The sequence below is a fragment of the Podarcis muralis genome, chromosome 17 (genome assembly GCF_964188315.1).
Source record: "Podarcis muralis chromosome 17, rPodMur119.hap1.1, whole genome shotgun sequence".
Taxonomy (NCBI): domain Eukaryota; kingdom Metazoa; phylum Chordata; class Lepidosauria; order Squamata; family Lacertidae; genus Podarcis; species Podarcis muralis.
The window spans coordinates 37,387,591-37,411,256 of NC_135671.1; the positions used below are offsets into that span (position 1 = coordinate 37,387,591).

Here is a 23,666-nt window from a genome sequence, read left to right on the forward strand (position 1 = left end):
GAGGCTTTGTAATGAAGGAAGATGGGGGAGGGAGATCAGAACCGTTCCTAGGGGCGGAATAAGCAGGCAGAAGACAAGGATGGGCAGCACCTGGTCCGAGAGAGCTCAAGTTTCTCCTGCAGCCACAGCACACTGGGGTAAAGAGCACCTAAATATTATGTTTTAACACATCTGATCCCCCAGTCCTAAATCCTGCCACTTCACTTCCAGGCTCCAGTCGCCCAGCCCTCCTCCTCCACCTCCTCCAACCACAGGATTCCTGTCCCTTCTCAAAAGCCCGGAGTCAGCTCCTGCATCCTTCTGCTCCTCTCGCAGAAGAGAGAGACTGTATGCACAACTACAGTGGTACCTCGGGTTACATACGCTTCAGGTTACAGACTCCGCTAACCCAGAAATATTACCTTGGGTTAAGAACTTTGCTTCAGGATGAGAACAGAAATCGTGCTCCGGCGGCACGGTCGGGCAGCAGGAGGCCCCATTAGCTAAAGTGGTACCTCAGGTTAAGAACAGTTTCAGGTTAAGAACGGACCTCCGGAATGAATTAAGTTCTTAACCCGAGGTACCACTGTACCAGGTTCTGCTATTGCCTAAAAGAAGCCAGGAGTTCCAAGAGGCTTATTTTCAAGCACAGTATTTTGTTTTCAAGCAGTGCAAGTCAGCCAACTCCTATTGGAAGCAACAAACCAAGGCTTCCTTTGTGGATGAAAATCTGGATTGCAAGATGGAAGCGCAACACACTCTCTCTCTCTCTCTCACACACACACACACACACAGGCACTGTCTTTAAGAATAGCCGGGTTTCCAGCTGAAGTGTTCAGACCCGTCTGAGTTTCTGCGTGCTGGAGGAGTGTAAAATACAGTGCTAGACACCCAGGCATAAGAAAAGAAAAACAAAGCAAATCAGAAGTGGCTCACACCTCCCCAGCACACAAACCCTCTCTCCCTTTATTCACACCCCTGCTATACCTCTCCATGGCATTGCCACCCAACAAACTAGGCCTGGATCATGAAGGCAAGCCAGAAAGACCACCTTTTCAGTTTTGCCTTATTGCTTCCTTCCCACCTTTTGCTCAAGGGAGCAGTGGGCGAGTCCGCGGTATTAGAGAAGGGAAGGCTGGGAGCTAGACTTCCAGGGTTCTCTCCCCAGAGCAGAGAGGGCAGTATAGCCTAGCAGATAAATCACATTTTATAGGGGAAACAAGCAGGGAAGAGAAGATGATGTACAGGTGTCATTGCAACAACAATGATAAATGCACACAAGTAAACTCCTGCCGCTGGATTAGCTAACAAAGCAAAATAATTGGTTGGGGAGGGGAGAGGAAACGGTGCTTCCACATATTGAATGGGTTGTACACATGAAAGGCTTGTGTCTGTATAGTTTCGCTACACTGTGGCAGCACCCAAGGCTGCTGGAGTCCCACTCTGGCCTCAGGCACAAAGCAAAAAAAAAGGGAAAACAACACAAAGCTTACCCAAGTCTGAATCAACAAAGGAAAGGGGTGGGGAAGGGAAGGGCTTGCCCTGCCTCTGGGGTCACAGAAAAGAATCCACTGTTACATTTCATCCCCCCACCCACCCTCATTACAGCAAAGGCCAGGAGACCATTATCCAGCCCCCAGGGCAACCTGCTCTAGCTACTGGGAAGCCCCACCTTCCTATGAAAGAGTGATGCCCAAAGCCATTAAGTAAATTGGCAATGTAATAGCTGGCATTTCTGAAGAGCCAGGCCTAGTACCCAAAAGCTGGTGTGGATGCTGAGGACAGAGACCCAGTTCTTCAGCCTCATTTCAAGGAAGGATAATTCTTCCTATTTTTTGTAATAATCCCCCCTCCCCAATCGCCTTTCTCAGGCCTCAGAATGTTTCTAATAATACCAAACTTGTAAGGGTGACTCAAAGGCTTCAGTCTCTTGTGTGAGATTCTTCACAGTGGGAAGGGGGTGGGGGAGAGAAAGAAGAGGAAAGAGACGCACATCTCTCCCCCCCCCCCATCCCCTTGCACATTTCACACTTACATCTTGACAGGATGCAATTTGCAAATCAGACCCAGAGAAAATGACACCAAATCCTGGCTCCAAACTTAATTCCACCTATGAATGTATGAGTTGTCAGGAGATACGGCTGATCTTTTCTGTATTAATCCTGTTAAATTTCTTCTAAGCCTTTGTGTGAGCCTGTGGCAAGGAGTTCCACTGGTGCAATTCCAGTAGGCCAAGTCCTTTATCAGTCAGATTAAGAGTGGGGCAAGCTGTCTTGCAGAAGAGCTATAAGCAACAAGCTGAACAGAAAGGGGTAGAAAATTGTGTGGTCTAGGATAAGGGGGACACCCCAGAGTCGTTTGCGACTGGACTTAACTGCCAGGGGTCCTTTACCTTTACCTTATTACATCTTGCAAAGCAAGAAGACTCTGAGATGCTTGGGGAGGAATGAGAGTGCAGGCTGCAAAACCAATTCTCTTGCAACCCTCCCCCCTTCCCTTTTCTGAACCTCCCCCATTGCAATTTAACTGCATACCTCTTTGTTTCAAAAGCTGCCTTCTTGGTCTTTTATCAGGTTTGGGAATTTGCAAAGGAAAGAAATCAAAATGGCAGGGTTGAAAGAAAACCAGGGCGCCAACTACAAGAACTGTGGGAGAGAAGGAGCGGTGGGGCAGAGGCAGCTCTAGAGAAGAGAGGGCGGCTGCGCTATCGCTGGAAGCTCTTCGGGGCAGAGAGCTACAGAGTTGGCAGCATAATTCCTCCTGTGCTCCAGGACCTCCAGGCACGTTTCGGAGGAGAGTGCAGATGAAAGAAAAGAGGCCCGTTGCCCATTCTCATTTTTAACACCTCCAGTGACCCGAAACTGTTGCAAACTATGGACTTTTAAAAAAATATTAAACCACATTTGGTAGAGCTCTACGTTTGCGCGCACCACTCCCCAGATTCCCACCAGACACCGCACACATCATTTCCTAGAGAGAAAACTGCCATTTCGGAATACTGCTCTAGCCACTGGCCTCCACTCCCCCGAATGCGGAGCCAGATGCTCCTGGCGCAAGCGCTTCTTTGATCTAACCATTGCGCACGACTTCCCTTGCTCAAGGTGCAAACCGAAAGCAGAAATCCACCTCCGCTCCAGCGTTGACGGAAGGCTCTCCCATTGACCAGCCAAAGACAGAAAACGAGGCGCCCCCCCCCGCCCCCCAATCCCTTCTCCCTTACCGGCTCGAATCTGGGGAGAGGACGCTGCTCCCGCCTCGATATGGTACGAAAACCTCATGGCTTTGAACTGCTGGGAATAAGATCCACTGGGTTCCGGGCAGGGCATCCCCATCACGCTGGCCCGCTGCATGATCGCACGGCACCCCCCGCGCCCGCTCCCTCAGTCCCCCCCAAAATCCCTCCGAGGCCGCCCCCCAAACGCCAGGCTGCCGAGAGTCCCCATCAAACGGCCCGATCCCCTTCAGGAAAAAAAAGAGAGAGTGGATCCGACTGCAGCTCAATCGACCGAATAGATCCACGCCGGAGCAAAGAAAGGGAAGGCGGGTGGGGGAGAGCGAGCGAGGGATCCAGCCTGGGTTGGCTGCGCGCGTGCGTGTCCCCCCCTCAAAGACAGATCCTTGCAACAAGTCAGCGCAGCTCTTGCAAGAAGCATCGCCTTGGCCAGGAATGTATCAGAAAGGGAGCTGGGGAGCTTTTCCACGTTGGAGCGTCTGCGCCCATTCCCCCTTCGCTTCCTCCTCCTCCCCCCCCCCTCCCTCTCCTCTCCTCGCTCAGTGGGTCGGCCCTTTCGTACTGCAGCGCCAGGCGCTGAGAGCAGATTGCTTGCAAGGAGATTGCAAACCCTCCTCTTCGGTCTCTTGGGCTGTGTGTGTGTGTGTTTGTGTGTGTGCGCGCTTTCTTTTTTTGTTTCAAAAAATTGGATTGAAGTGGGATTTCGTTAGCAGCCACACACAGACATGGAAGTCGATTGGCTCTTGTTGCCTGGGCTGGAGGATTCTTTCCACACACACACACACACACACACACACACACACACACCGCCTCTCTCCAGGATATTGACCAAAAAAAAAGGCTGAAAAAAGGGGGTGTTGGCAATTTATTTCCTCGCACTTGGGAGGGTTCCACTAACAGCTGTTGTTTGAAAAATCAGCTCGTTTTGAAGTCAAGTTTGCTTTGAGGTTTCTCCCTCTCCCCCCTCCTACACTCCAAGAAGGTTTCCACGGTTTGGGGGAAGTCTCAAGTCAGCCTTTGATCTTTCTCTGCGTTCAAACGAACTGCACATTTGGGGATCAAGTATCCCCCCTCCCCCCAAAAAATATTGATTCCCCCTCCTCTTCCTGATCCCTGATTTCTTAGCCTTCAAGGTGTCCGTCTAGTTCCAGCACCACGCTGCCCCCTGAAGACTTGCCCTCCCCCTCTACAATAATCCTTTTAGAAAACATTTGAAGCCAGTTTGTGGTTTCAGAGATCTCTAGATTTCCTGGTCAGCCCTGAAACCTTAGAGTTGGTTCCCTCCCTCCTCCTCCCCCTCCCCACATTAAAAATGTGGTTACACATTTTTAATAGTATCACAAAGTTTTCTTTCTAGTAAGGTTCAAACAGACAGCAAACGTTTATTTTCCAAGACATTTCAGCTGCTTCCTTCACAGGAGTCAAGCTTCTTGGAAATTCTGGCTCTCAAGTTTTCTAAGGAAATTTAACAGTTTAGAAGAGTTCCAAGTCCGTTGTAAACTCTGAACTGTCTTCAAGCGGCTGCATCCCACTTTTTAAAACTAATAATAATAAAAATAGCATGGTCTGGATTTTTGTGGCTTCACAGCCAAATTCAGTTGCGCTTTCCTTTTTTTAGCTGCTTTTGAAAGTAAACTGGCTTCTCTGGACGGAGGAATAAAGGACAAATATAGGCCAAAAACAAACAAAAGAGAAAAAGCACCCCCCCCAATCTCTGAACCCTTTACAGAACTAAACAGTTGTTAACTCTGCTCCATGTATGGGGGGGGGGGGAGCCCTCTCAGATAATATGCTTGCAAACCACAGCAGCTGTGGACAATCTAAGTGATTTAAAGGCACAGAGCCCTGCTTTTGCCAAGTCAGGAGATGCATTGGCAGGGCAAGACGGCGATGCCCATCCCATGCCAATGTGTTGAAAGCAGAAGTGCCCAGTCTGCCTGCTCTGCTTGCTTGTTGCAATCTTTGGAACCAGCCTTTCAGAACTCCTCATCTCCCCTGGGCAAGCTGTCAAATATATTTTGCTACCTTGGCAGCCAAATGCCACCTTTCCTCACTAGTTTTGTAAAGCGAGTAGGATTCAGTAACAGATCTGGTGCAGTTTGCTTGCACCTGCCCAGGGCCGTGGGGGGGGGAGGGGCTAGCCAGTTTTTTTGCCCCCGTTGAAGCTCCGTTGAGGCTCCCAGCCATGGCAGTTGCCCCCCCCCATCAACAAATATTATTGAAAGCATTGAAAGTACTTAATTATCTGAGGTTCTGCCCCCCCAGTAGAAGCCTGCCCCCCGCAATGTCATATTTACGGGGATTTCCTTTTTAAAAAACTCAACAATTTTGGCTGGCCGCCCCCCCCCAATCCTGGCTATGCGCATAGCATATGTGTACACAAATGGACATGGGTGAGGTGCCAAACTGGGTTTTTGACCCGGGTGAAATGAATCCTAGTTTTGCCGCTGCACCTGCCCTCCCAGCTATCCCTTGTGTTTCCCTACCCCCACTGCTGAACTGCACTGATCCCTTTGCTCCCTCAGCCCTCTTTTGAGCTCACTGATGCCTCACCCCACTGGACACTACTGTTAAGAGCAGGGGGGGGCGGTGAGGGGAACCCGTGGCTAGAACAAGGGTTGGGGGACCTCAGGCCCTGGGGCCTGAAGGAGACTCTGCAGGCCTCTCTTATCTGGCCACACCCACCCTCCGGGGGCCATGTGCCTCCCCCACCTTCCTCCATGCCCTCTCTGAGTACTTTTGCCTGTCTGGAATGTGCCCTTGAACTCTGACAGTTTCTGGTGGAGGGTGGTGAGGGGTGTAAGAAATCTCCTTTTGTGTGGCTGGAATGCTGCCTCCCGTGCAAAGGCACGAAGAAGCCGCCACTCTTGCCTCTGACCTTACCCACTCCTTGCCTCTGTCCGCACCCAGCATTGGCAGGAGGTTGCCCATGGGAGAACGTGGCCTCAGGTTGGAAAATCCCTGCGCTAGAGAGAGCCTGAACCTCTTATCCCTCACCCCTTGGGACCCAGCCCTCTAGCACCTCCATCCAAGACGCAACAGGTTGCTGGGTCATAATGCTTGTTAATGAAACCCAGGTCCAAATACGAGGCTCGCCAGGACAAGTCACTGGCTCTCAGCCTAAATTACTGCACAGAGTTGTCTTTCTCCGCCTCATTTTATTTGTATGTTGCCTTTCCTTAGTCAAAGCAATGACTCTCAGGCTGCCGATCAGTTTCTGGGCCCAATTCAAAGTCCTGGTTTTGACGTACGAAACCTTAAATGGCTCAGGGCGGCGTGGTGTAGTGGTTGAGAGCAGTGGACTCGTAATCTGGTGAACCGGGTTCGCTTCCCCGCTCCTCTACATGCAGCTGCCGGGTGACCCTGAGCTACTGACACTTTTCTGAAGTTTCTCAGCCTCACCTCACAGAGTGTTTGTTGTGGGGGAGGAAGGGAAAGGAGATTGTGAACCGCTTTGAGACTCCTTAAGGGGAGTGAAAGGCGGGATATCAAATCCAAACTCCTCCTCCTCCTCCTCTTCTTCTTCTTCTTCTTCTTCTTCTTCTAACGTAAAGGTAAAGGGACCCCTGACCATTAGGTCCAGTCGTGGCCAACTCTCAGGTTGCAGCACTCACCTCGCTTTATTGGCCGAGGGAGCTGGTCATGTGGCCAGCAGGACTAAGCTGCTTCTGGCGAAGCAGAGCAGCGCACGGAAACGCCGTTTACCTTCCCGCCGGAGCAGTACCTATTTATCTACTTGCACTTTGACGTGCTTTCGAACTGCTAGGTTGGCAGGAGCAGGGACCGAGAAAACGGTAGCTCAGGCCGTCGCAGGGATTCAAACCGCCGACCTTCTGATTGGCAAGTCCTAGGCTCTGTGGTTTAACCCACAGCGCCCCCCGCGTCCCTTCTTCTTCTACCTCTCCCCAAATGAACTCACGTGGAGCCCAAGATCATCTTCTGAGGCCCTCCATGTGCCTCTTCCACAAGAGGTCTGGAGGGAGGCCTTTTCTGCAGTGGCTCCCCGCTTGTGGAATGCACTTCCCAGACCAAAGGCCCATCTCATCCAGCATTCTGCTCTCCCATTGGCCAGTAAGATGCCTGTGGGAAACCAGGGAGCAGAACCTGAGCACAAGAGCCTTCTCTCGTCCAATGCTTTCCAGCAACTTGTACTCAGAAGCACTGCTGCCTCCATCACGGCAAGCAGCGCTTGAGAGCCCTCTCTGCTATGACTGAACCTCCAGGCACAACAAAGCCTATATATAAGCATGCAGAGTTTGACGAGTGGCAAAAACAAGGAGTTATCATGCACCACTTCCGTTACAATACATGGTTGATGGGCTACACCTGGCTTGGGGAGTGACAGATAGGGCAGGTCTGTGTTAACTACGAGGTCTGAATCAAACTTGCTGCTATGGTATGTTTGGCTGTTGCAAATCCATTTACCCCTGGCCACCAGCCATGTTATTCCTGTCCCAAAATCAGAGTTGACAGGCCTTAGAATCCCTTCCCAGAGATCTGATTTTCAGCTCTTCCCTCCTCTCACTCATCGGATCACGCTTCACTCTCAGAAAAATGGACAAAACTCAGATTGCGGCATGCTAAGTTTGAATGGATCTTCAAAGGCAACTTTTCCTGACGGGTCTGGATTTTTCTTTGCTGGGTCCCTTCTCTGGATCTGGGCTGCTGAATGAAATTCCAGCCGGGAGTGGAATCCTGGCTATTTCCTGTTCTCTCTATACGTACTTAACATCTTCCTAGAGTCCTGTGTTTCCTATGGCCTCTATACTTTGACAGCAGCACAAGGAAGACTAAGAAAAAGAACCGCAGCAACCCATTTAGATATGACAACTGCACATAGGTAAGAAGCAAGTGAGACGCATGACACATTGGAAATCAGCCTGAGAGCCATAGATCAAAATTTCCATATGGCCTCGGATAACCCCACAACCTATATTTCTATTTTCTTCCTGCATTCCAAATAGCACGCCTTCCAGCTGTAAATATTTAATAGCTGCTTTTGCATTATGCATACAGATTACTGATGCAGACTAAATTTGGTTGCAATCCTGCACATTGTGTGTGTGTGTGTGTGTGTAAATATATGTAAAAATAACTTGTTTTAATAGGCTGGCCACAATCCAGATCTAATTGTGTGTAGTCCAATTATTTTCCTGTTCAGAAAACACACACGGACACACAGCCAAGTAGTTCAACAGGGCGCATAGGGACACCAAAATGCGAAGGCACATCATGATGCGCATCTGCCTAGGGTGTGCATTCACAAGCACCTGTTTTGACATTCTAATTGTCCTTGTTGGATCAGGACATCTGCGTCTAAAACTAAGGCTTACCAACCACTGGTACATAACATCTAACTTACTAAGAAACTAATCCTTACACCCTTGCTAGTATGTACAGAATCACACTCTCAGTTTTGGACTGTAGGGACAACAAATTTATGCCCTAAATTTATGTGCCTTGCAGGTACCGGTATTTTTCAAAAATTATTTGGCATTGTATAATCTCCAGACTCCATGCATTTTGAAGTTGCTCACTGGCCTGCACACTCAGGATTCCCTTGTTCACTGAACATAAATGAAGTTATGTTTTATTCAGTAAAGAAAAATCCTCAACAGTCTGGGCTGAGAATATCTCAAAGATCACCAGCTTCTATTTCAGCTGGCCTGAGACCTTCGTCTCTCTTCTGAGGTCTGGATTGGAGATTCCTCAAAATCTGTTGAGTGGGGTCCTAAGACAAGGACTCATGTTAAGTTGTGGGCAAACATGTCAGACGACACAGCGATTCTTTAAACAGCTCTTCTTTATTCAGATGCCAGAACAGAACTAGGCTGAGGAGCTCAGTCAGCCTGCTTATATAGAGCTCCAGAACAATGCAACTGTTGCCATTTTCTAAAACTATCCAATCACTGAACGTCACTTTCGATCCTTCATTTGCATACAAAACTATCCAATCACTGAACGTCACTTTTCGATCCTTCATTTGCATAACTATCTACAGTATCCCCCTGCTGGCCCAGGGTGAGAACTTCAGTACATAACAACTCAAGACCCAAAGTTCATCCGCTTGATCCTGTTGCTGCTCATTTTTAGGCAGGAAATTAAGATCATTTTATTTCACTGAGTTTTTGTTTCACTGAGTTTATTTCACTGAGTTTTCTCTTAGCTGGTTTTTTTTTATGCTTCTGCTGCTTTTCCTGACCTTTTAAGACTGTTTTGGTTGGCAGGACTGCAGTTGTGATGTTTCTGAACCCTGTGCATGGTTTTTATTTTTAACTGTAAACTGTCTATCATATTTTACAGAAAGGTGGGAGGTAAATTTGCCCCCACCTGCCTGCTAAGCGCACACCCTCTTCAAATAAAAGCAGCTGACACTGACCACCCCGTTCAGGATATAAACGACGACAACACACATGGCGTCTTCTGCTTCACCACCATCCCAAAACACACGTTGTATTAAGTCCTGGATACACACAGCGAAATGTTTCCTCCATGCTATTTAGATGATACAAATTCATACCCTGTGAAAACACAGTCTTCCCCAGACACTTACTTACTTACTTGCTTACTTATTTAATTGATTAAAATAGTTTATTTTTAAATTTAAAAATTAAATGTGCAAAGAACCCCCCCCCCCAAAGTGACATGTAAAATAATAACATATACTGTACAATATAATTTAATGGTTTTTATTTTTAACTATAAATTGTCTTTATAATTTCACAAATGCGTTTATAATTTCATAAACACAACTGTAGACATGGCAAGTATCAGCTCTCTGGGAAGTCCTGTGCCCTTTTAAAATGTGGGTTTTGGGGGGCGTTATTGAGTTGTTGCTTTTATTTTGATTGTATATTTTGTGGTTTTATATTTTGATTTTGTTCTGTGAACTGCCCTGACATCTCCAGGTTTAGGGCGGTATATAAATTCAATAAATAAATAACTAAATAAAAAGTAAAATACAAATGTATTCAGGTTGTATGTCTTTAGCACACCTGTCTATGACTTGGGCTCTGTAGAAACTTTCCCTAGCACTATATTCATTCACAAAAGGGATGGGGAACCTGTGGCCTTCAAGATGGACTACAGATCCCATCATCCCCAGTCATCATAGTCCGTGGTCAGGGATGATGGGGGAGCATCTAGCAGCATGGTTTCCCATCTTGATGGTGTCTGGATTACTGTCCTGCTAAGTGTGTGGAAATGCCCTCTGGCCCCACTGTGGCTAGAACCACCTCAAAACGTCACTGCCCATGGCAAGAGTAAAAATGGCACCCCCTTCCATTAATGGGGGTAAGAGCCAGACATTTTGCTGCTTGAAGTGATGGACAAGATTACCATCTCTGCCCCCTTCCAGGCATGAGCGCTAAATGGACGGGGAACTGAATATGTTTTCAACGCAAGGCAGGTCAGCACGATGCCACCACCCCTGAGTATAGCTGAGGAAGCACAGGGCAGGCCACAGCTCTGTCCTTCAGCATCATGCCATTGCTCCCACCCTGGCATCTGCCGCCTGAGGCAGTCGCCTCACACTACCTCATGTTAGGACCGGTTCTGTGTGGGAAACAATCCACCGGGAAGTTCTCTTGCACAAGTCCAATTGAACTATTGGTGTTATTGCACTGCTCCTGTTCATTAAAAAACAAACAACAAAAAAAACTTAGTGGAAGATCTTCCTAGTGGTTTGGGCCAACAGTTTACATCTCTCTCCCCATCTTTCTGCCCTTATTAGCACACAAAATTTACCATTCTCTTGACTCAGGATAGGGCCCCGGCCACAAACTCCCAGTGTAGACCGTCATAGTTGCTCTATTTTTGGATACAGAATCTGACAGGGGCAATGCAGACACACCACTAATAAACTGGTGGGGCAGAATGTCTAGGTCTGGGTACCACATCACCCTCAGACACCTGCAAGGGTTCCCTACTCCTCTCAATAAAGGTTGGATTAGGATATTTGGTTGTGATCCCTGTGTTTTTTTTGGAGGGGGATAGATGTTTTTGCTTGTTTGTAGAAAGTTCTGAGCATCACCAGTTTTCCTTCTGTGAAATGGGCGTTTTGTGGTGCCCATGACAGTTCATCAGACATCCAAATGTGCTCCTGGGCCCAAAAAGGTTGGGGTTGCCTTGCCTACTTATTCCAAGGGTTCTCTCCTATGCCTGAACTGACTGGTGCTGACTGGCTCTGCGAAAGAACAGCTCTGCTAGACAGCTGCTAAAAATAAAATAAACATAGCCTGGATCAGAACCAGGCCAAGGCACAGTACTTAAAAACAACCCCAAACCATAGGCATGTTGGCATGAAGGGGGCGGGACAGAAGACAGCCAGTTGGCAACCTGAGGTGGCGCTTCTACATGTACTGTCAAACATGAGGAGCAACAAGTGAATCATTTTTTAGTAGCCAATATTCTCACTTCTGTTCCAGTTTAGCTTTCTTGGTGGTGGGTTCTGAACCTGGGACTTGTGGGAATTCAGTCTAGGCCAGGGGTCGGCAAGGTTTACCTCGCCTGGGCTAGTTCACTCCAGCGGAGATCCCTCTATGGGCCGGATCGTGCGCGCACCCGCCATTTCCAGCACCTGCGTCTAGGCACATCAACAGGCCAATGGAGCACATTACTGGGAAATCAAGTGGAGCATTGTTCCTTGGTTGAATAAAAGCTTCTAGGCTTCAAGCAGTGGGGAGATGGCTGTGCACCTCCAGTCTCATCTATTCCTCCATGGGACTAGAATTATTTTATTTTTATTTTTTTTAAATTAAATTTTTATTGAAATTTTAACAAACATCATAACAAAAAACAGAAAAAAGAAAAACAAAAAGAAAAAAGAAGAAAGAACATAACATAGAAATACAAAAAAAATAAAACACATATAAGCTCAATTGTTACTTTCTTTAGGCTTACTTTCGCGACTTCCTCATACCTTCCCTTTCTGTATTCTAATTTCATATTCAATTTTCAGCAAATCCTTTCCCTACTCTTAAAGTAATTTCAATATCAGTTATTTTCTTCCAGTTATCCCTTGCTGCTTTTAACCCCTTAATATCCAATCCAACATTTTTCTAAACTTCAATTATCTTACAATATTTTTTAAGATACTCTTTAAACTTTTTCCAATCTTCCTGCGCCGTATCTTTTCCCTGGTCACGGATTCTGCTCGTCATTTCAGCCAGTCCCATATAATCAATCACCTTCAGTTGCCATTCTTCCACGGTGGGTAGTTCTTGCGTCTTCCAGTGCTTTGCGATGAGTATTCTTGCTGCTGTTGTAGCATACATAAAAAATGTTCTGTCTTTCTTTAACACCAATTGGCCGACAATGCCCAGGAGGAAGGCCTCTGGTTTCTTAGAGAAGGTGTACCTAAGTACTTTCTTCATTTCATTATAGATCATTTCCCAGAAGGCCTTGATCTTTGGGCACGTCCACCAAAGGTGAAAGAATGTTCCTTCAATTTCTTTACATTTCCAACATTTGTTATCGGGCAAATGGTAAATTTTTGCGAGCTTGACTGGGGTCATGTACCATCTGTATATCATTTTCATAATATTCTCTCTTAAGGCATTACACGCCGTAAATTTCATACCTGTGGTCCACAACCTTTCCCAGTCAGCAAACTAGAATTATTTTAGCCCAAAAATGGAAACAACAAAAAGTACCGACGAAAGAAGAGGGGCAGATGAATTTGATGGACTTTGCAGAACTGGCGAAGCTGACAGGAAAAATCTGAAAGCAGCATGATCAAGTATTCCAAAGGGACTGGAGTAAATTTATACGATATTTGAAATATTATTGTAAGCAATTAATATCACTAGCAGGGTTGTCTGAAGACTTGTAATGAGAAGTTTTCTATATTTCTGTTTTTATTTAAAGTTTGAACTGTTTTGTAATGTGTGTAATTAGAATTGGAAAACATACAAAATGCAGTGATATAAATGTTAATTTTGAAAGCCATGAGGCGGGAGGGAAGGAAGTTGATAGGCTCTAAAGAGCCAAAGCGCTAAAGTGGATAATGATTATATGGATGTATAATATTAAATGGAAAATAAATAAAAATGGTCAAGCATTGCTCTCCCTCTGGTCCTTGCAGGGCCCCTGTCCCTCTGCTGCCAGTTTGTTCATGCCCTCTGCAAGACGGGGCTGCCCTGGTAGTGAGGTAGCTGAGCTGGGGGTGGGGAATCACATCTGGCAACCCATGAGCCCCTTTGGTTTCAGATAGTACACGGTAAGGTAAAGGTACCCCTGCCCGTACGGGCCAGTCGTGACCGACTCTGGGGTTGCGTGCTCATCTCGCTTAAGAGGCCGGGAGCCAGCGCTGTCCGGAGACACTTCCAGGTCACGTGGCCGGCGTGACAAAGCTGCTCTGGCAAGCCACCACCAGCGCAGCGCACGGAAACGCCGTTTACCTTCCCGCTGTAAAGCGGTACCTATTTATCTACTTGCACTTAGGGGTGCTTTCGAACTGCTGGGACCGGACGACGGGAGCTCACCCCGCTGCGGGGATTTGAACCGCCGACCATACGATCGGCAAGTCCTAGGCACTGAGGTTTTACCCACAGCACCACCCGCCACCCACGGTAGATGGATTATGGATTATGCCGAAATGGCAAAGATGACAGGTGTGATAAGAAGCCAAGAGGGGGGAAATTATTAAAGAATGGGAAAAATTTGCAGAATATCTGGAAAGTTCTGGCATGCAAATAAGTTCATTAGTAGGATTAACTTAAATCAAGCAGTTAAAAAATATTACTAAGATGAATGGAAGAAAAACTTAAAAATGGAGTAAAGTGAAATGTTAAAAATATAAAGTAGAAAATGAACCACAAAAAGGGGGGGGGGAGTCCAAATATGTAATTGCTTTCAAAATATGTGTTTGTAAGGTGTGTATTTGTAATCTTGTGAAAACTGAAAAATAAAGTTTTTAATTTTTTTAAAGCACTCTGGAAGTGTATACTTGATTCTGACCAAACAAAGCCTCCTGATGTATATTTTGCTCTAACTCCATTTCTATGCAAAACTCTATTTGAAAATGTGAGGGCGCAGAGGTGGGGGAAACAGAGATTACCAGCTAACTTGGTATCTCTTAAACCTGCTGAAATTTATATGCAAATTCTGTTAATTATGCTGTTGCAGCATGTTAGCCTCCATCTCTTATGTGCTCTGTCTTCCAGTGCTGAACAAATGCTTCTCTCTCTCTCTCTCTCTCTCTCTCTCTCTCTCTCTCACACACACACACACACACACAGATTCTCTTCACACACATCCCTATACTGTACATCAGTTAGCTGCCTGCATCTGAGCGCAAGCAAACAGATTCCCATGTTTCTTTTTTTCCCCTTTTCCAAAAAAAAAAAAAAAAAAAGCTGTTTCCATCTCAGAGAAGATGGTGGCATCTTGGTTTTGGATTGCAGTTCCTGTGTCCTGGGAATGATAATCCCACAAAGCCAGCAATCCAACGGTTAAGGTTAAGCGAGAGCTTCCAATTGGCTCCCCTGGGCATTCTTGGCAGGAGCTACGGAGATCATGCAAAAGGCTTTGGCTCCAGCTGCCAGGCTTGTGGCCTGTCCGAGTTCAATAGCCACTTGTATAACTAGCCCCTCGCATCCCTGCTTATGGGATTTTGTCCCCAAGCCTTTGCATCTGTAAAGGCAGCCTGTCGAATGGTTAGAGCGCTGTGTGCATTGGAAGGGGGCAAAAGGGACAGAATTATAGTTTCTGGGTTTCCTGGCTTTTCTGTCCTTGGCTTTTCTGAGAAGAATTTAAAATGATGCCTGGAAGATAAATTCCCCCACCCCACCCCAATCTTTTCAGTGGCAAAGGGGCAAGGCTTCTGCAGGGACCCAGCAGGCAAGATGGCCAAGGGTCCTTTGGTTACTTTCTAGAGTAGACCACACACTTGTATTCTGTCCATGGGGCTCAAGGCAACAGATATGATGTCTCCCCTTTCTGTCCTCAGCTAGGTTCAGATGAGAGAGGTTGACTGGCTGAAGGTCGCCCAATGGGGCTTCACGGCTGAGTAGGGATCTGAACCTGGATCTGCCTCGTCCTAGCCCAGCACTCTAACCATTAACGGCAATGGCTCTTAACTTCCGTAGATCCAGGGCTTTTGTTGTTGTTGTTTAGTCATTTAGTCGTGTCCGACTCTTCGTGACCCCATGGACCAGAGCACGCCAGGCACTCCTGTCTTCCACTGCCTCCCGCAGTTTGGTCAAACTCATGCTGGTAGCTTCGAGAACACTGTCCCACCATCTCGTCCTCTGTCGTCCCCTTCTCCTTGTGCCCTCCATCTTTCCCAACATCAGGGTCTTTTCCAGGGAGTCTTCTCTTCTCATGAGGTGGCCAAAGTATTGGAGCCTCAACTTCACAACCTGTCCTTCCAGTGAGCACTCAGGGCTGATTTCCTTAAGAATGGAGAGGTTTGATCTTCTTGCAGTCCATGGGACTCTCAAGAGTCTCCTCCAGCACCATAATTCAAAAGCATCAATTCTTCGGCGATCCAGGGCTAGTATGTGTCTACTGGCCTCTGCTGGTGGGGATAGGTAGGGGTGGATGGGGCTTCAAAGTTATTCTTCTGGACGTATTTCAGACCCCAAGGTATCCACACGCAGGCATCCCATGTTACTAATGTAAGGACTTATGAGGACACTCCTTTTGACTGGGAAGGTAACTCTATAATGGAACACTTATTTTCATTCTTGTAACTGACATGCACATGGTACATAAAAACAATTTTAAATCAACGCAATCAAAACTGCCTCACTGAATTCTTGGAATGGCTATGTTCTGAAGGGACCCATTTTGGTCTAGGAGGCTGTGACATGCTGGAATAACATGGGACGGCAGCCATTTAAACGACCCACATCTGGCAACTCTCTTTGAAACCCAGAGCAAAGAAAGCTGTTATATACTAATTTTGTGGCCTTGCAAAGACCCCTTTCTTCTCTTCTGTGTTATTCCCATCTATAAGCCTACACATAAATGCACTTTTGGCAGTTAATCTGAGCCGTTCAGTCAGCAGTCTGATTATTCTTCTGCGTTCTATTTTTTCCTCAAATTATTCTGAGTCATATCCTTACATAGACAATTTGGATTCCAAGTGGTACAACACAATGCACTCAGTTCCAAACAGCGAAGAAGATTACATCTCTGGGTTTTGAAACCAGATTGAATGGAGGCTAGGTTCTGCTCCTGTTGCAATGTTAATGCATTGTTGCAAGCAAAAATACGCAGTACACTGCTAAGTAAGCTCAAATCCTCCAGATTTAAAAGTGGAACAAGGCGACTTTGCACTCCACATGCAAACCAGGGCCAGCTCTACCATTAGGCAGAGTGATGTGATTGCCTCAGGCAGCAGATTTGAGATGTCATTAGAGGGCAACAAATTATTATTAGAATTTTTTAGTGGCAAGGAGAGGAAGAGGTGCTTGTGGGATTTTCTGCCACATGTGCCAAAATGACTTGGCTGGCCTTGGATATATTATGCCTCTTGACTGTTGTACCTCAGGCAGCAAAATGCCTTAGGCTGGCCCTGGTTGGAACTTTGCTGTTGGCCCTTGTGCAAAATAAATTTTGGGGGAGCAATTTCCCAATTTAGTCTTACTATACACCTTCCGTTGCAGATGAAATATCCCAAAGAGAAGATATTTAATTAAATAGGATCTATAAAGGTGATCTTGTTCCCTGTTATCAAGTTATCCATCCCTCTCTCTGCCTCCTTCCTGATCCTGGCTTCAGGACAGGCAAGATCCCAGACCCTCTCCTCTTCCTTTGCTCATTGCAGGTGAGAGGGGTGGGATCTATCAAGCAGGCCTTCTGCATTAACTCAGCCTGCCCAGGAGCCCCACACCCACAGAAGACCATCATTCCTCTTAACCCCAGAAGCTCAGGACTGGACTATAGCATCTGACTTTGGGATTGGCCTAGTGTGAGGTAAAAAATGGTGGCTCCTTCAGTCCTCTGGGCCCTGGCATTTGTCCAACATGCGATGACCTCTGTCATTAGCTGGACCTGCTTGCTGACAATTTGGGGCTGGGAACTCCTAAGCAGGGCTGCCAGACTCCCATGGCTACATTCACACTGTCACTTTAAAGAACTCTTTGTGAGAGACTTGACTTCACGGAACCTGGATGAGCCATCTCAAAGAGCCCATGCTTTTAAAAGCTGCAAGGCAAGCAGACATTCACCAGGTACTGTTTTTGCCCATCATTGCTAACCCTGCACGCTCAAAAGGCTTTTCCGGCTGACTATCTGCTTGCCATAACAACGTAAGAGCCGTGCTGGATCAGGACCAGAGGTCAACATTCCCCACAGTGGCCAGACGGGTGCCTATGAGAAAGATGGTGCTCTTCAGAGACATGGTGTCGCCAGACCTGGAGGCAGAACAAAGCCATCGCAGAGAGTTTAAAAAGCATCTAAGTTGGTAGCCATCACTGCATATTTCTGTCTATTTCTAGCCTGTCTTCAGAGTGTCTGTCACATCTTGTTGCAATAAATGCCTCATTTTAACTACACACTGTGAAGTGTTTGTCTCCTCTTGGCTCTCCTCAATCAGCAATCAGCTTCATTAGACAGCTTCTACTATTATGGGGGGGGGGATCTGTCCACTTTCTCTTCACCATCCATGTGTAATTTAATATTCTCCTATCATGTCCCACCTTACACATCTTTTTGCTAAGCTAAAAAGCTCAATGTAAACTTTCCTCCAAGGAGAACTGCTCCTGCCCCAATCGTTTTTACTGCCCCCTTCAGCACTTTTATGGGCTCCGCAATATCCTTTTTGAGGTCCAGTGACCAGAACTGTACACGGTATTCCTACTGCAGTTGCACTGCAGATTTAATCGAACTATGGCAAGTTCTTAAATGGGAGTGCCTGATCACCTCATCTGACTCCTGAGAAATCTCTATGTGGGACAAGAAGCTACAGTTAGAACTGGATATGGAACAACTGATTGGTTCAAAATTGGGAAAGGAGTACGACAAGGCTGTATATTGTCCCCCTGCTTATTTAACTTATATGCAGAATTCATCATGCGAAAGGCTGGGCTGGATGAATCCCAAGCCGGAATTAAGATTGCCGGAAGAAATATCAACAACCTCAAATATGCAGATGACACAACTTTGATGGCAGAAAGTGAGGAGGAATTAAAGAACCTCTTAATGAGGGTGAAAGAGGAGAGCGCAAAATATGGTCCGAAGCTCAACATCAAAAAAACGAAGATCATGGCCACTGGTCCCATCACCTCCTGGCAAATAGAAGGGGAAGAAATGGAGGCAATGAGAGATTTTACTTTATTGGGCTCCATGATCACTGCAGATGGTGACAGCAGCCACGAAATTAAAAGACGCCTGCTTCTTGGGAGAAGGGCAATGGCAGGCCTAGACAGCATCTTGAGAAGTCGAGACGTCACCTTGCCAACAAAGGTCCGTATAGTTAAAGCCATGGTTTTCCCAGTAGTGATGTATGGAAGTGAGAACTGGACCATAAAGAAGGCTGATCGCCGAAGAATTGATGCTTTTGAATTATGGTGCTGGAGGAGACTCTTGAGAGTCCCATGGACTGCAAGAAGATCAAACCTCTCCATTCTTAAGGAAATCAGCCCTGAGTGCTCACTGGAAGGACAGATCCTGAAGCTGAGGCTCCAAGACTTTGGCCATTTCATGAGAAGAGAAGACTCCCTGGAAAAGACCCTGAGGTTGGGAAAGATTGAGGGCACAAGGAGAAGGGGACAACAGAGGACGAGATGGTTGGACAGTGTTCTCGAAGCTACAAACATGAGTCTGAACAAACTGCAGGAGACAGTGGAAGACACGAGTGCCTGGTGTGCTCTGGTCCATGGGGTCACGAAGAGTCGGACACGACTAAACAACTAAACAACAACAACACCATACATATGCTTTAGAAGCTGTGGTATATTGCTGAGGGGGGCAGGAGAAGAGAAGGGGAAAGCAAGTCTTCAGTCACCAGTCTTGTCTAGGACTCATCCGGAAAGTACAGCCAGAGACATTTTGGCAAATTTTAAAAATGTTACCCCTGAAAAAGAGGATGTGTCCTGGAAAAAGAGGACACACGGCAACCGGGGGGGGGCAGCACTGGGTTACCTGCGACACAATTGGTCAGTTAAAAAATTTTTTTATTTACTTGATTGGGGGGCAGTTCCCCCCCGAACCCCTGGCCACTCCACCTGCAACCAGGGGTGGAGGAAGGGTGGTGCGGTAGGTGTGGGGCCGTCCTGGGTGTCCCCACTGAGGGGGGTGACAAAATGCCGGGCGGCACTCACCATGGGGCCTGCAGTGGGCCCAAGGCTCTGCGCTGTCCAAACGGTCCGCCCACTGCCTCCCCCCCAGCTGTAGGGCGACTGAGTGGGAGGAGGCAGGCAGACTCTGGGGGCCCCACGGTGCACCCTGCCCCTATGGATGGCTCACCCCACCCTTGCCCTGCCCCATAAGCAACTTGCACCCCAGGCGTCTGAGCGGCTTCCTCAACCGCTGACTGTCCCTGGCAATAATACTGGTTTTAGCCCTCTCACTGGTCAGAGCTGAAGTTGTTATTTACAACTTTAAAAAGAGATACAACAAATTTTCACTTGTGATCTGCATACTTGGCAATGTTCAGATCAGTGCGATACTTGGGGAAAATGTCATTAAAAGGCACAGCATGTTCTACACATAGCCAAGCAAACAAAGACATTGATCCAGGAATGACACATACCCTGGCTTAGGAGCTAACTCCTCTTAAGCCCCCCCCAAAAATATTTGAGGGGCCGGGACCCCCCCCCCCCAAGTTGATGGCCATTGCCATTTAATTGTGTGTGGTGTGTCATGTGGCTATGTAGGGCAGGGCTTACCGCCTGCCCGCCCCCCCATATTTTATTCAAGTTGGCCCCCCAGCAACCCTGTTATTAGGGAGTGGAGCCGGCACTAATTTCTCCGCCATGCGCAGTGATCCCATGTTGAAAACAAACCCATTGGTATCCACTGTATTAATGCGCCAAGGGACTATTTTATGTGTCCTTGTGACTGACAGGTGGTGGAAGGAGCGAGCCAGAATCTAGTGAGTGAGACTGTCCCTGGCAGTAATACTGGTTTTAACCCTCTCCCTGGCCAGAGCTGAAGTCTCACTGAAGTTGTTATTTACAACTTTAAAAAGGGATACAACAAATTTTCCCTTGTGATCTCCATAGTTGGCAATTTAAAATGTTGCTTGTAGATGATAGATAGATATATAGACAGACAGACAGACAAACAGAAGATAAATAGATTCAGTAACTCCCTAAAAAGTGTTAGGAGATGCAATACATTTTAAATTTAAAGGAAACAAAGAAAATAAGAAGACCAACAAAGAATTAATCATAGTAAAACAGGGAGAGTAAATTCTGGACTTTGAGAAAGCCCCCAAAAGAAAGCTTAGCCAAGAAAAATTTAAACTGAAAACTGAAAACTCATAGAAAACACCAAGATGAAGATTTTAAAGAGAATCAAGAAAAGCAGATACACCTGATGACTAGAAAGGCCAAGGGAAAACAAAGACACATGAAGGAACGTGAGGGGCAAAATCAAGTTTATTTCCCTTTCGACCAACAAGTCTTTGGGTGTACAAAGGAGCAGAGGAAAGGGTAGGTGGAGATGAAGTCTGCTTCAAGCAGAGTAAAGAATAATTGCAGAAAATAGAAGGCTTTTCTTTTAAAAGGCAATTGGAGAAGCCATTTCATAAAAAGAAGGCTGGCGTTTCTGTTGCCGAAGTTATTATTATCATTACTGTTGTTATTTATTGAATTTCTATACCGCCCTATACCCAAAGGTCTAAGGGCGGCTCACATAAAATATCAAATAGACCAAATCAAAACAAGAATGACCCAAGAACGGGTTCCCAGAGCAGAGACAGCAGGAGTCAGGCTACCCCTGTCCAGAGAGGGGCGCAACTGGGCCACCAGCCGAAGCTGATGGAGGGCACTGGGGGTCACTGAGCGCCTTCCCTTGTCTCTCGACAGGTGCAGGGCGACCAAGGCCCTTTCCGTGCCAAAAGCAGGCCTAAACCCTGATGGAAATGGACCCAGATATTCAGCTTCTTCCAAGGGCACCTGGATCTGGTCTGCAACCACTCGCTCCAGAACCTCGCTCCAGAAGTTGGAAAAACCAAGACGGGTAAGATTTTAAGACAGGTAAGACTTAGAAGTGAGAAGGGTAGGGGGAAAATATTGTTGAGTTTTGGTTCCTTCAGATGTGTATAAATCCAGGAGGTTCCAAACATGCCAGCATTTTGCATCCTCGCCAGTAATTCTGTTCCTAAGTGTATTTAGGTATTTAGAATACCCATTTTAAAAGCTGATGCATCAAACTGCTTCCTTTGCCTGCAACAGTTGCCTTGCTGATTTCAGTGTGAAAAAGCAAAGAAGGCATTTTGAGGGTCAATCTACTGATGGCAATGGGAGAGGGGCCTGGGAGAGGCACTGGAGTGATCAGAGGTTTTCACCATTTTGGGAAGGGTAGGGGGATCTAAGGGGATCCAGAGGGAAAGAAAGCTGTGCATGCGATAAAGAGCAAAGCAGAGGTGCAGAAGACAACATAGTTCCATTTAATTTCATTTTAGCTCAGGTTGCCTTGTTGACAAAAATGCTTTGCAGCCATTTTGTGATAGCTTCTTGGGGACTATAGATAAGCTCCTTCGCTAATGGGAAGAACTTCATTTTATGTATAATGTGGTTTCCAAGGAGTAGAATAATGAGCCCTCTTGAGCAGCAGGCTTGAAAGTTGTGGCATTGGGCATCTGAAGCCAAACAAATTGTATTTACTTCAGAAGAGGGTCACCAAAATATTGTTGAGTTTTTGTTCCTTCCGAAGTGTATAAATCCAGAAGGTTCCAAACATGCCAGCATTTTGCATCCTCGCCAGTAATTCTTACCAGCCGTTTTCAAGCAAAAAAAGTCCAGCAAACGTTTAAGCAGAAACATATTCACAATTAGGAAGGATGAGCCGTGACCATTTTTTCCTGTACATAAAGGGCAGAAAATGTTGTCTGTTAATGGTAAGGCTGAAATGACTGAGAAAATATTTGAAATCTTATGAATCCCGACTCTCTGGCCATTTTTACTCATACATAAGGGGGTGGCTGATTGTTCCACTAATGACCAGAGAGGGCCACACAAAATCATAATAACCCACATTTGTGAAACGTTTTGGAATAGAGATCTGTACCCTTCAATCCTGTAGATAAAGGAGGCATGTAGCTCCCAATTTTCTTTGCCTGGGGTACATGTATGATTGTTTAACGCAGGGAACACAATCCATAAATGCTGAGACTTTATTAGAAATTTAATTTGACCCAAATTGTATTGCTGACTTTTTGGTGAAAATTTGCATGATAGGGTTGCTGGGTTTCCAACAAATACTAAAATCTGGATCCTCGCCAGTTCATCTGTTCCTAAGGCAATATATTTAAAACCTGGTGTGGCAAACTGCTTCCTTTGCCTGTAACCTCTCACTTGGTTACTTTCAACTGCAATCGTAGCTTCTATTAAAAATACTTTTGAATTCTCAGAGGTGGCGATAGGCACTGATAACTAACAAGTAATCTCTATATGCTCTATCGTAATCATAGCAGCAATAAAGTTGTGTGTCTTCTGGCTGAAGGTGAGTATCTTGTGCTTGGCTGAGGGGAAAATCTCTGTTGTGTTCTGCCTGCAACTCTTTGTACAAAGATTCTTTCAGGTCGCAGTGAGGGGGACCATTCAAGCACCCTGAGCCTGTTGGAGAAAAGGTAGGCTCTAAATGGAATCATACATCAAATATGCAAACTAAATATTCCAAAGAGCTTGTATTGAGCAACATTGGTTATTCAATCCCTGTTTCAGAAGAGCTGCGAACTCGAAAGCCGAATGCGGTTGCTCTCCGTGCTTCTACCTGGAGGGACTTCTCTTGTCGGGACACCACTGCAGGGGAGGCCCTTTCCTGTGCCATCACCATACAATAAGGTACATCTTTTGGTGGGACAGCCAGTCTTGTTTTGTTCCAGCTCTTATTTTACAGACCTCACAAAGCTACCTGTGCCGGAAGCAGATCTGCTCCATTGACAAGTAAGAGGCAGTATCAGAGCTCTTGGTGCATCAAGTGAACATCTGCAGTGCAGGATTGAGAGACACCTGCGTCTTGACTGCGCTGCTTTAGGTAACCGGCTATTTTTGCTCCTGTGTCTGGAGGGGAGGGCTGCTGAAGACCCTAGTCTCTTCCAGGTGCATCTCAGGGACGCAAGAAATAGAATTTTGCAAGCCTTCAGGGAACTTAACGGCAAGTGAACTTCACACTCCAAAATTCAGTGATCTTTTTCAGTCCAATCCTTTTGGGCTGGCTTCTCCATTTCCCCCCCGCTTGATCTCTTCACAGTTCTGTCCAAGAGCCCACCACACTCAGGGGAAGCCAGCTCTTCCTGCAGAAGTCAGGTCAGTCAGAACAGCTGTGTACCAAAAAC

The 23,666-nt window shown here is 46.5% G+C and overlaps 1 protein-coding gene across 1 annotated transcript in view; it reads right to left on the reverse strand.

Annotated features, from left to right (window-relative positions):
- Positions 1 to 3,725, reverse strand: part of FGD1 (FYVE, RhoGEF and PH domain containing 1) — a 52,556-nt gene extending 48,831 nt beyond the window's left edge. The window contains exon 1 of the mRNA XM_028712022.2: positions 3,200 to 3,725. Coding sequence (XP_028567855.2) covers positions 3,200 to 3,329 — 130 coding nt within the window. The 5' untranslated portion in view covers positions 3,330 to 3,725. The remainder of the gene's footprint in view (positions 1 to 3,199) is intronic.
- Positions 3,726 to 23,666: the final 19,941 nt, after the last annotated feature.